A 12,500-nucleotide genomic window follows, 5' to 3' on the forward strand; every position below is an offset into this window, starting at 1 on the left:
TGTGTTGGTGTGGGCGGCAGGTGTGTAGCTCCTGGCCAATCACAGCGCAGATCGATAGCATGACAACCAATAGGAAGCTACGAAAATCATTGGCATGGAAACAAGGAAGCGAGGAGAAACGGCGAGTGAACGAAGCTCCTCCCACAGCGAGAGAGAATCTGGCGAGTGCTGAGGAAGAGGAGGAGGAGAAGGAGCGACGTCACGCCTGCTGGGAAGGGCGGGGCCGGCTGGGCGGGGCCGGCTGGCGATGGCATCACAAACATGGATTCAGACTCTTCTTTTCCAAGTTCACATGAAGCAAAATTACAGCCATTTCCAGTTTTGGGTGATTAATTATCTTATTATGCTAATTACTCAAATTACCCAACATGCAACTTTTAGCAGCCAAGCTGAGTGTCCTCTGTCAGGCCTGCAGATCAGTCATGAGGTTCAGAGGAATCACAGCCGCTGCCTCCTGGAGTTTTGCAGTAGACTCCGTGAGTCTCGGGGCCCCTGCAGAGCGTCACGGCGGCCCCGTGTGTGTGGCCCCGCCCCCCAGACGGCGGGCGGCGAGGGTTCAGGAGGTGAGGCCGCGCTGGGAGAGCAGCTTGACGGGTTAATGAAGGCGGCGGTGTTGTTTTCCCAGGCGCTGGCAGAGGATTATGGCTCGCAGTAAATGATGCGACTCCATGCAAATCTGCATCTTGTCACCAATTAATGAGACAGCTGAGGGGCGCCGGCTCAGGTGGGGGATCCACACGCCGCCGTCTTCTGTCTGTGTGTTTGTGTTTGCCTCCTTGCGATATCATCTACAGGGAATTTCCCAAACTCTGCCAGCAAAGAAACAAACAGAAAAGCCAGCGGACAGCTTGAGCATTTGGCAGGCCAGCCGTGCTCACAGAGCAACAGGGAGCGCGGTAATCAGCAGCTGCCTCGCTCGCCGCTGGACGGCCGCGCTCGCCGACAGCTGCCTCTTCATTAGCTCCCCGACAGCCGGCTGCCGGCGCTGCCACGCAGGCTAATTACATTACACCGCTGCATCCTCTCAGGCTGCGTGCGCCCTGCGGTGACACGGGCCTGAGAGTGGGCTTTTTAAAGGCCGCGCCCGCCGCTAATTGGCACTTTCATGGCGTTTTGGAGGCGGATGTTTCTGCCGGGTCGAAGCCCGACGGCGCTCCTAAAACTTCACTAACAGCCGGTTTGTTTGGAGCCGGGTGACGCTGCTTCATGCAGAAATTAATGCAGCAGTGTGTGTGTGTGCGTGTGTGTGTGTGTAAATGATGTGATTGCAGGCAGAACAGAATCAGTGTGAGGCAGGAAAGCAGCTGCTGAAAAGCCGCCTGTTTGGATCAGAACTGATTTTATCGGATATGATTCTTGCTTCCTGACCTGTGAGACAGAAGAAGCGTTCAGCGCTGTGAAACGTTGGATAAACTTCCCACGTTTCAACTATTTTAACCTTTTAACACAGTGGCCTTAACAATACTTGTAATGCTAATAAAGCCATGGTGTTTATCCAGCGCTCCTCCAGCTCAAACAAAGTGCTCTGCAGAGTAAAGGCTTTGCAGAGGAGCCTCGTCTCCGCCTCCTGCCCTCCTGCTGTTCGTGCTGTCTGCCGCCGGCTTCTCTCTTCAGAACATCGCTCTCCTCGTCGAGGTTCTTCTGCTTTCCCTGCTCCATCTGTGGGTTTCTGAGTTTTTTCTTACGCGCGATGAGGATTAATTAAGAGAGTTGTTTTGTTGTGGCAGTGAAGCCCTTTAAGACTGAAAACTGTGATTTTAGGCTCTAAATGAGCTGCTGTTTAAACACTGGTGCTGTTGGCTGCTGTTCAGATTTGGGTCCTCGCTCTGCACTTCAGCGTCGGCTCCTGCAGCACGGAGAGCCGAGAGGCGGCCGCTCTCCTGCCAGTCAGACACCACGGCAGCTCCTTCATTAATTAGCGCAACTTCAACCAGAGGACAAGCAGCTAATCAGTGAAATCAGCAGCCGCACTCTTCAGCTGGAAGGGAAACCCACAGACTCCGTGGCGAATGATTGGACAGCCCGAGCCGCCTCGGCCCCCCCGCCCCGTGGTGTGTTCGAGGGCGGCGGTGTGAGCGGAGAGCTTCCTGTTGAGAGGAGATAAACAACAGAGCCAGGAGGCAGATATCTTCTCCTCAGGCCAGCAGCGTCTTGGATAATTACTCTGCAGAATGTAAAACAAATCCCTCAGCTTCTCCCATTGTCAAGGACTAGATTGCCTCTCATTCATTCCTTTGTAAAGCCCCCCCTCCCCCGCCCCCCTCTCCGCCCCCCCGGCCCCCGCCCCCCTCTCCACCTTGGCCTCATTTTGCGCCAAGAAGAAATAATTACTGTGTTCACATGCAAAACACACCCTGGTGATATTTAACTGCTCCACTTTGCTCCTGGTGCATGTAAACATCAGATGGCTGCAGCACAACCTGCTGTTTCCCAGCGTGCACGTGTGCAGCCGTGCACACGCACACACACATGCACACACACACGCAAACAACATGTGTGCTAACGCTCTGTCCCGTGAGGAAGCTGAGTCTGCTGCCTGGTGTCTTCTGCTCCTCAGGATCAGCAAGATCACTCCAAACAATTTACTGATAAACCGTAATTTAATTTAATTTAATTTAATTTAATCTGCTGAGTAGTAGATGTTGGATAAACTCTGATCTCCACGCTGATCAAACTGAAGGAGATGACTTTTTGGAGATCACAGGAATGGAGCTGAGTCGGGGTGTAACGCTCCATCGATCTGCATCCATCTATCAATGTAATGATCAGCAGCCTGATACTGAGTGAAAATATGGATCCATATCATCATCTTACAGATATGCTGTTATTTTGAAATTCCACCGGCACGTCTGTGTCACCGTTTCCTCACAAGAACACTCAAACAGCACCAGGCTGATAACGGCAGCCAAGGAAAAGGATATCGACTTTCTGTGGAAATATTTTGGATTTCGGAGAAAAGACGAATCGCCGCCCCGTGTGGACGAGGTCAGGATGATGAAACCCTCAGGAAACACGAGGCGCCTAAAGCAGACACACGGGGTTGTGATTTAACTCATCATGACGCCGCCTCGTATCGACCGGCGGCCCTGAACTGAATCACATCAAAGTCACATGGTGGCAGACTGAGTGATATCAGCAAATATCATATCATGTCAAAGAATCAACTTCATATCATCTTGTGAAGCGACTAGTGACTGTCCCCTCCGGCTGGGAGCAGAGCTGGCGTCGCGTGGGCGTCGCGTGGGCGGTGTGTGGGCGTTGCGTGGGCGTTGCGTGGACGTGGGTGCCGTGTGGGCTGCGTTCACATGCAGCTTTAACAAACACTTCTAGACGTCACACAGTTTAAAACATCACGGTCGCTCATCGGTTTGTGCCGTCATGATTTCTAGTGAACTGAATCCTACTGAGTCTCCAGCCTCAGTGGTTTTCGTGGTTTTCCTGCAGCGGACAGATTCCCCTGCTCCTGTCGGGCCGGGCGCTCCGGTGTCCCGCGCTGATCAGACTCAAACCCCGAGATCAGAGCCAAAAACGCACCGCCTGCATCATCACAAGCCAGGCTTTCCTTTGTTCCTGTAAAGTTGACATTTCGGAGAGACGAGGTGTGTGTGAATGAGTGTGAGTGAGTGTGTGTGTGTGTGTGTGTGTGTGTGTGTGTGTGTGTGTGTGAGTGAGCTGAAAGGAGACTGACTCCTCATCACGCAGACGGGAGGAAGATGAATATTGATGAAGCTCTTTGTGTTTGCAGGTCCAGTGGCCGTGCATAAACCCCAAGTACAAGGTGAAGAAGAAGAATTACAAGAACTCCGGGATCGTTATTCTCAACCAGTGCAAGGTGATTGGCTGCTGTGCCTGGCCCCTCCCACCCTGCCGCTTCATCCCAGCATCCAATAGGATTACTCTCAAAATTACCTTTAGTTGCTGTCAGGTGCTCTGGCCTCCAGCTGAACAATTGATCATTCCACTGTACAGACTCTCTAATTTTTAATTACTGTTATCATTAACTCACTTTTAATATAATAATGACAATATATATTATATATATTTGGTATTAAAAAATCAGAACATTACTGTCCAACAACACACTGGACCTTTCATTTGCTGGTGTTTTCAGTCAGTGCGCCAAATACTGAGCCGCACCTGCCAAATACTGAGCCACACCTGCCAAATACTGAGCTGCACCTGCCAAATACTGAGCTGCACCTGCCAAATACTGCACCCCGCCTGCCAAATACTGAGCTGCACCTGCCAAATACTGAGCTGCACCTGCCAAATACTGCACCCCGCCTGTCAAATACTGCACCCCACCTGTCAAATATTGCAATGCACCTGCCGAATACTGCATCATACCTGTTACACCACATTGCACTTGCCGAACACTGCACACCGGCCAAGAGCAGAGAACACCACAGTTTTATTGAAGTGACAGTAACACGTGATGATTGGAACACGTCTTTTTTGGTAACGGGGTTCAGGGAGGATCTGGCACCATGTCTGACTCTGCCTCATCTTTAACGTGGAACATGCCCTTGCAATATTTAGCCTCGGGCAAACACTTTCTAAACGTGTCTCCTCAGTAGATGTTCACTGCTAAACAGCTCAGTGCCAGGTTAAAGGAAAAACCCAACACATTTCTCTTAAAAGGTGAGGATTGCCTCAGTCTGCTTGTTTTTTTCACGGAGGCTGATGTTGGCGTTTCACTGACAGGCTGTTATAAAGCATTTGTGTCGGTGCTGACTAGCAGCCTGACTAACCTGACATTTGCTGCCAGACGATCCTGAACGGCGCTCGGCTCAGACGCTGAGAGGAGTCTGGGGATTCCTGCTGCCAGAAAATGAAAGCCAGATAACATTTAACACGATGGCACTTGACATATGAAGAGTTTCCTCCTGCAAAATGACTCAGTGGCCGTCTGGAAAGAGCCCGAGCCGTACGAAATGAGATGTCGCACAACACTGCGACAAATTACAGTGCCTTTTTTTTTTCTTTTTGTAAAGGACAAGATGTAATTTACACTTGAGATAGGAAGTGAGATACCAGCTGTTTGAAAAGAGCGACACTGATGAAAAGGATTAAACCAAATTTTTAAAGAGCCGGCAGAAGCTACGTCCTTGGTTTGATGAGAGCACTTAAACGCACCGGCTCCCACAGATATGCACATGAACTCAGCATAATGACTTTCACTCCCCTCTATGAGCATGTGCTTCCATTTTCAGCCTTCCATTTTCATTCCCACCCTTGCTTGATGCAGCAAATGGTATATAATGATAATGACACCTCTGCAGGTTATTACCAAACCTCATATTCTGAAAAAAAAAAAAAAAAAAAAAAAAAAAAAAATCCCATTGAATCTCCACTTATATTCCCATTGTGTCGGAGCCGAGCCATGTTTCCGTCCAACAGCAGCTCATTAAACAGCAGCCGTTTCCCCGTCACAGCCCGCTAATGTTGCCTTTACCCCCCACAACACTGCGGGGTCAAACATCAGCAGCCAGCTGTCGCCTCAGATGGCGCACGACCACACAGCCAGCGCACGACCACACAGCCGGCGCACAACCACACAGCCGCCATGTTCCCCACCACACGGCGAGCACTGGCTGATGATCGCAGTCGTCTCGTTTGTCGATGACGCAGAGTTATATTTAGGAGTTTTGACCAAATATAACTGTTGGCTGTGCATTTACTGCTGTTTTCATCAGTCTGCCAAATACTGCTCCACACCTGCCAAATACTGCTCCTGCCAAATACTGCCCCAAACCTGCCAAATAGTGTACTGCATCTGCCAAATACTGCTCCACACTTGCCAAATACTGCTCCTGCCAAATACTGCCCCAAACCTGCCAAATAGTGTACTGCATCTGCCAAATACTGCTCCGCACTTGCCAAATACTGCCCTGAACCTGCCAAATAGTGTACTGCACCTGCCAAGTACTGCTCCGCACCTGCTAAATACTGCTCTGAACCCACCAAATACTGTACTGCACCTGCCAAATACTGCACCATACCTGCCAAATACTGCACCATACCTGCCAAATACTTCACTACATACTACACCGCACCTGCCTAATTCTGCTCCTGCCAAATACTGCACTGCACCTGCAAAATACTGTTCCGCACCTGTCAAGTACTGCACCACACCTTCCCAATAATGCACTGCACCTGCCAAATACTGCTCCGAACCCACCAAATATTGTACTGCACCTGCCAAATACTGCACCGCACCTGCCAAATACTTCACTAAATACTACACCGCACCTGCCTAATACTGCTCCTGCCAAATACTGCCCCGACCTTGCCAAATAGTGTACTGCACCTGCCAAATACTGCACTGCACCTGCCAAATACTGTTCTGCACCTGTCAAGTACTGCACCACACCTTCCAAATAAAGCGCTGTACCTGCCAAATACTGCACCATACCTGTCAAATACTGCTATGCACCTGCCAAATACTGCACCATACCTGTCAAATACTGCTATGCACCTGCCAAATACTGCACCATACCTGTGAAGTTCTGCAACATACCTGCCAAATACTGTGCAACCGCTGTTAAATACTGCATTGCAAGTGCCAAATATTGCACCGCACCTGCCAAATACTGTTCCAAACACTGGACCCGTCACGTCTTAATTGCTGGTTATTCCCAGACGTGCGGTCCAGAGCTGATCATGTGGAGGAGCTGATGGACATGAGTGACACCACGGCAGCTGTCCAAATAATCCATCACAAATAATGATGCAGTTATGTCCTGTTGGTGTTTCCGTACCCGAGCCGCCGCCACTAAAACTGTCATGGACCTCTTTTTTTTTTTTTTTTTTTTTTTTTTTTTTACAGACCAAACATTTCATACCAAGTGATTAAAGATAATTGTCCTAATATCCCCCATCGTCTGCTGTTCTAAAGTTTGAAAATGAAGAACGATGTTGGTTCCTCATGCATCACAAATGATCTCTGTATTTTCCTTGCGAGAGACAGATTTGGGATAAAACATTTCATAAGTTAATGGACCGACTGTGAGTCGCTTTGTTACCTGCAATTCATCACCCATCATATCTCAAGGTGATCCTGTTCAAAAACATAATTACGTTGTCGGCAGCGGCCTCACAGTGATCCGACATTAATCTGAATTAGACCCGTCAAGAGCTGTACCTTCATGCCTGCAATTATTTTGTCAGAGTGGGAGTTTTGATTGATAAATGATTGATATTTCACTGTGGATTGAAACTCATTCTGTTCTTGAGGAGTTTGACGTGAAATCAGATATTTTGCTAATTTCCTCCCTGATCGGTACCCACAATGCAGCTGTCCGAGCGGACGTTACAAACATGAATATGGCCTTCAGATCCATCAGACTCCCAATCAGCTGGCAGGAGCTTCAGAGCTGTGTGTGTGTGTGTGTGTGTGTGTGTGTGTGTGTGTTGTCGGTGCTGGTTTTTCACTCGCCTGTTTCCTGTTCACAGATCATTAAGATGCATTCCTTCCTGGATTATATCATGGGAGGCTGTCAGATCCAGTTTACAGTGAGTGCGCACACACACACACACACACACACACACACACACACACACACACACACACCTATCATATCATATCATATCATATCATATCATCTCACGCTGAAGGTCATGCTCAGGTCCTTGCTTGTAGCGCTTCATATTCGCATCATGAATACATCAATACGTGAATCCTGTATTCATGCTAAACAGAATATTCCAGACATCGCCATGGCAACAGGAGAGCGGCTGATCTGAGGTGCTTCTCCAGCTTCATTCATACTGAGAGCGGCCCAGTTTAACCAGTGTGATACTGGAACACTTCAGGGGTCTGCACATCTTTGGCCTTTAGAATAACTTCTTCTTTTTTGCCGGCTCGCAGCCAAAGGGTCGCAGGTTCGATTCCCAGTCCTGTCCGAGGCTCTGTGCTGCTGACTGGCTGCAGAACCACAGGAGAACCACAGGAGAACCACAGGAGAACCAATCATCTGCTTCCTAAATGTTCCACATGTCCTTCCTCTGAGCTCAGAGAAATGTGGAGCTTCTGAAGCACCGACGCACAGGAGTGTGTGTGTGTGTGTGTGTGTGTGTGTGTGTGTGTGTGTGTGTGAGGGTGACAGTCCAGAGACTTTAGGCTCATTTCACAAAATGCTGTGAGACTTGTGTGGTATCACTTGCAATGCATGCTGGGAAAGTGCTCCGTGTAGCTCAGAATAGAAATCAGCAGAAAGGGAAAATGAATTAATGATGTTGGCGGTGCGCATGTAAACACAAACACTTTGCCAGATCTGTGAGAACAACAAGTCGAGACAAATTATTTCTCCTGTGCTCTGCAGCCTGTAAGGCAGCCGCCGCCGCCGCCGCCGCCGCCGCGCTCCTGTTCCCCTTGTAAACATGTACTTCAGCGTCAGGGAGCCGCGGCGCCTCCTGCAGGGCTGCACGAGCCGAGGCAGCGGCTCTCCCTGCACTGAATGTTTTATCAAGCACATACCTGCAGAGAAGTGTGTGTGTGTGTGTGTGTGTGTGTGTGTGTGTGTGTGTGCGTGTGTGTGTGTGAGCCTGGAAGCTTAAGAAAGTCACGATCACGGCGGCGTGATGTCTCCGCAGGGGCGTGGTCTCTCCGCGGGGGCGTGGTCTCTCCGCGGGGGCGTGGTCTCTCCGCGGGGGCGTGGTTTCGCCGCAGGGGCGTGGTTTCTCCGCAGGGGCGTGGTCTCTCTGCGGGGGCGTGGTCTCTCCGCGGGGGCGTGGTTTCTCCGCGGCGGTGCAGTGAATCAGCTCCAGAGGAAACTCCCTGTGTGTCTGTAATTAGACTGAAAGGGAGTCAGGAGGGCCTCTCACATCACACTCAGGCTTCTTCAAAAAGAAGACACACACACACACACACACACACACACATACACACTCATGAACGCACAAAGCGATGGTTTCTCCTCCACACAGCAGCTCAGGATGTGATGATATGATCATATTCTGTCATAAACATCCGACTTTAATTTGTGCTTCCTCCTCTGTTGTATTATTATTCGTGTTATTATTATCCTTTACCACAGCTACTGATCTTCTTATGTTTATTTTATTATTATTTCCTAGCTTTTATCTTATTCTTAGACTATTATCATTATCTTGAATGTTTTACCACCCTCTGTATTTTAATATTTAATATTTTTATGTTTCATGATCATTATGCTTTGTTTTCTCTCCTCTGCTCTCAGACTTTGAAATCCTCTGCATTCCGTTTTGTTTTATTGTTATTCATTCATTCATCTGCTGTAAAGCTCTATGAGCATTTTTAATAGTTTTTAATAGTTTGTGTGAAGCTCTTAGCGCTGCATTTTATGTATGAAAGATGCTATAGGAATAATTTTGCTATGCATGTACATGAACAGTCTATTGTTCTGTATGTTGGAGCTGAAACAGATGAAAACACACCGAGCACAAGCTGAGAACCAATTAATTGTTTCAGTCATTTCTCAAGTGAAAATGATTTTGCTGATTCCAGGATCAGATGAAGAAATCACTTTGTTCTCTGATCACTTCCCATCAGACTTTGGCTTTTTTCACACTTTATTCACTAAAAGACGAATCAAATACATGAAGAAAAAGGACAGCTGGATTAATCGACACTGAAAATAAAGGTTAGCTGCAGCTTCACTGGATATGGAAACAAAAGGTGCAGATTAAATTCCAGTTAGGAGATTAGATTCATTCTGTATTTGAGCAGATCACGTCTGTGTGGCGTTACCTGTTGGTGCTCCGCCCTCGAGCGTGCTGATTGGTTGCTCGTCTCTCCAGGTAGCCATCGACTTCACCGCCTCCAACGGAGACCCTCGCAACAGCTGCTCGCTGCACTACATCCACCCCTACCAGCCCAACGAGTACCTGAAGGCGCTGGTGGCTGTGGGAGAGATCTGCCAGGACTACGACAGGTCAGAGCCGCCGCCGCCGCCGCCGCCGCCACCATGATGCTTCTGTGAGATGATTGGCTGTTTGATCAGGCCTGAATAGATTTGAACAGATGAGATCAGCCTCAGGAGGACAGGAGAGGCTGTGGCTCCATATCAGGTTGAATGTACAGGGTGACCCAAAAAAACGGGAATCTTTGAAGTGCGTATTGGCAGACATGAGCAAGTGGCAGCACAATTTTTAAAAAATAAATATTCCATCATTGTTTCTTAAATGTTTTCAGGTTTCAATCACTATGAATAAAATATTTTTCTTCCATCACTCTTGGTTTTATTGCATTGTTAAAAAGTTCCCGTTTTTTTGTGTCACCCTGTACATAGAAAATATAAAATAATAAATAAAAATCTTATATAAAAAAATCTAATATAAAAATCTTAAACAAAAAAAGCCACGAACACAAGTTTTGAGTGTCTCAGTCTCTTGAGGAGCTGCGACATGTTGTGCTGTGGTAAACATGGTAAACATGGTAAACATGGTTAACATGGTAAACATGGTAAACATGGTAAACATGGTAAACATGGTACACATGGTTAACATGGTAAACATGGTACACATGGTAAACATGGTAAACATGGTAAACATGGTAAACATGGTTAACATGGTACACATGGTTAACATGGTAAACATGGTAAACATGGTAAACATGGTAAACATGGTACACATGGTTAACATGGTAAACATGGTAAACATGGTAAACATGGTAAACATGGTACACATGGTTAACATGGTAAACATGGTACACATGGTTAACATGGGGTTTGTGTCAATCAAACCGCCCATCCTTTAGAGAGGGGCTTTGAAAGTGAACTCGACTCTTATTTTGGAGCAGTTTGATTTTATTTCACCAGCTTCATTGCAGCAAATGTTATTTAATTGTTCTTTTATCTGATGTGCAGCATCGTTAGTAACAAAGCGACCAGCTGTTTCCCAAATCCACTTTGGACACAAATATTTCAAAAAGAAAAAAGTTTTGAGGTAAAACTTTTCCCCCTCACACACTGTGACACATGATAAAGAAAATTAACTAGAACTCAGAATGCCACACACACACACACACACACACACACACACACACACACACACACACACATCCTCCCACTTAATTCATAGTTTTCCTGGCTGGTTATGTGTACTGTTGGTTTCGTGCTTCCTCCTCCTCCTCAGTCGTTTGTCACCTTGAGTTTTTTGTGTGTTTTAGCTGAGAGGCTCAGCTCTGTGTGTGTGTGTGTGTGTGTGTGTGTGTGTGTGTGGCGAGCAGCTACAGGTCGCTGCCTCGTCTGCACATTTCACATTAAATTTGGTAAACAGTAAATGTGACGCTGACTCTCTGTGATCTGTGTGAGAGTCTCTGGCTTTTCTTCACTTCTTCACTTCTTATTTCTGAGTGAGAGGCAACTTCTTTCTAATCAGTTTTTGCAAATAAGTTCTCAGAGCCAATCAGGGCTAATTAGCCGGCGCCGTGTGGAAGCGGCGGCGGCTGAAAGGGCTCGTTAGCGCTCCACTCAGCCCGCATTAGGAACCCCGCCGGCGCCTAATCATCTCACTTCCTGTTTGGCTTTCCCTCTAATCACCGAGGTTTTGTTCTTCTCTCCTCACAGCGACAAAATGTTCCCGGCGTTCGGCTTCGGAGCTCGGATCCCCCCCGACTTCAAGGTAACTTCCTGTTTGGGTCCCGCCCGGGGTGTCGGGCCGGGAGGGGGCGTGGCCGGGCAGCGCTGATTACGGGACCCTCCTTCGCCTTTTGTCCCGTGCTGCGTTCAAGTCACGTCAATCAGAAGCTGCGTTTGTTTCTGTGGGTTCTGATTCATGAAGCAAATTATTTTCAGCCTTTTCACGTTTGACACACATCGGCGTCCCACTGATGAGACATTTGAGAAAAAACAAAAGTCACACCCACAAGCCAAAAAGTGAGTGTTTTTTTTACGCATCAAACTGAAAAGGTTTGCAGTCCAAAAACAGATTTGAGAACAAAAAATGTTTTTATTGTAGGTAAAATAAAAATGTGAACCCCAAACTTTGGTTTCCAAAGGTTTTGCTCTCTGTTGAGCTGATTAGGCAAAACTTTGGGATTCACAAACCAAAGTTTTTGATTTGCATTTTATTTATTTTTTTTTCCCTTTATTGGGTTTTTTGCATACAGAAACCTCAAATACAAGACATCCCAATACATCACAAACATCCACCATGTATCCTCCCATGCACCCACCCATGCCCACATACAGTACATACCCTATGCCCAGGGGTATCCAGTACTGGATTTGCATTTTAATCACAAATTTATTTTACTTGCAATAGAACATTTTGTGATTCTTCTCTGTGGCATTTTCTTCTTAACTAAACTTAAAGGAATACTAATTCTTTCTACAGAATTCATAATTCTTGTAGTTTTTGCAGCACTCGCCGTGTGCTCAGTTTTGCTCACAGTCCTTCAGCCCCTCCTCCACCCCCCCAACACACACCCACACACACACACACACACACACACACATACGCACACCCCCCACCCCCAGCAGCTCAGCTGGCGGCCGCAGGATGATTGACACTTCCTG

At 47.5% G+C, this 12,500-nt stretch overlaps 1 protein-coding gene across 1 annotated transcript in view; it reads left to right on the forward strand.

The window, feature by feature from the left end:
- Positions 1 to 12,500, forward strand: part of cpne4a (copine IVa) — a 45,376-nt gene that overhangs the window by 24,343 nt on the left and 8,533 nt on the right. The window contains exons 8-11 of the mRNA XM_030073212.1: positions 3,746 to 3,832; positions 7,456 to 7,515; positions 9,781 to 9,914; positions 11,550 to 11,604. Of these exons, the coding sequence (XP_029929072.1) occupies positions 3,746 to 3,832; positions 7,456 to 7,515; positions 9,781 to 9,914; positions 11,550 to 11,604 (336 nt within the window). The remainder of the gene's footprint in view (positions 1 to 3,745; positions 3,833 to 7,455; positions 7,516 to 9,780; positions 9,915 to 11,549; positions 11,605 to 12,500) is intronic.

This window comes from Myripristis murdjan, chromosome 16 (genome assembly GCF_902150065.1).
Source record: "Myripristis murdjan chromosome 16, fMyrMur1.1, whole genome shotgun sequence".
Lineage (NCBI taxonomy): Eukaryota > Metazoa > Chordata > Actinopteri > Holocentriformes > Holocentridae > Myripristis > Myripristis murdjan.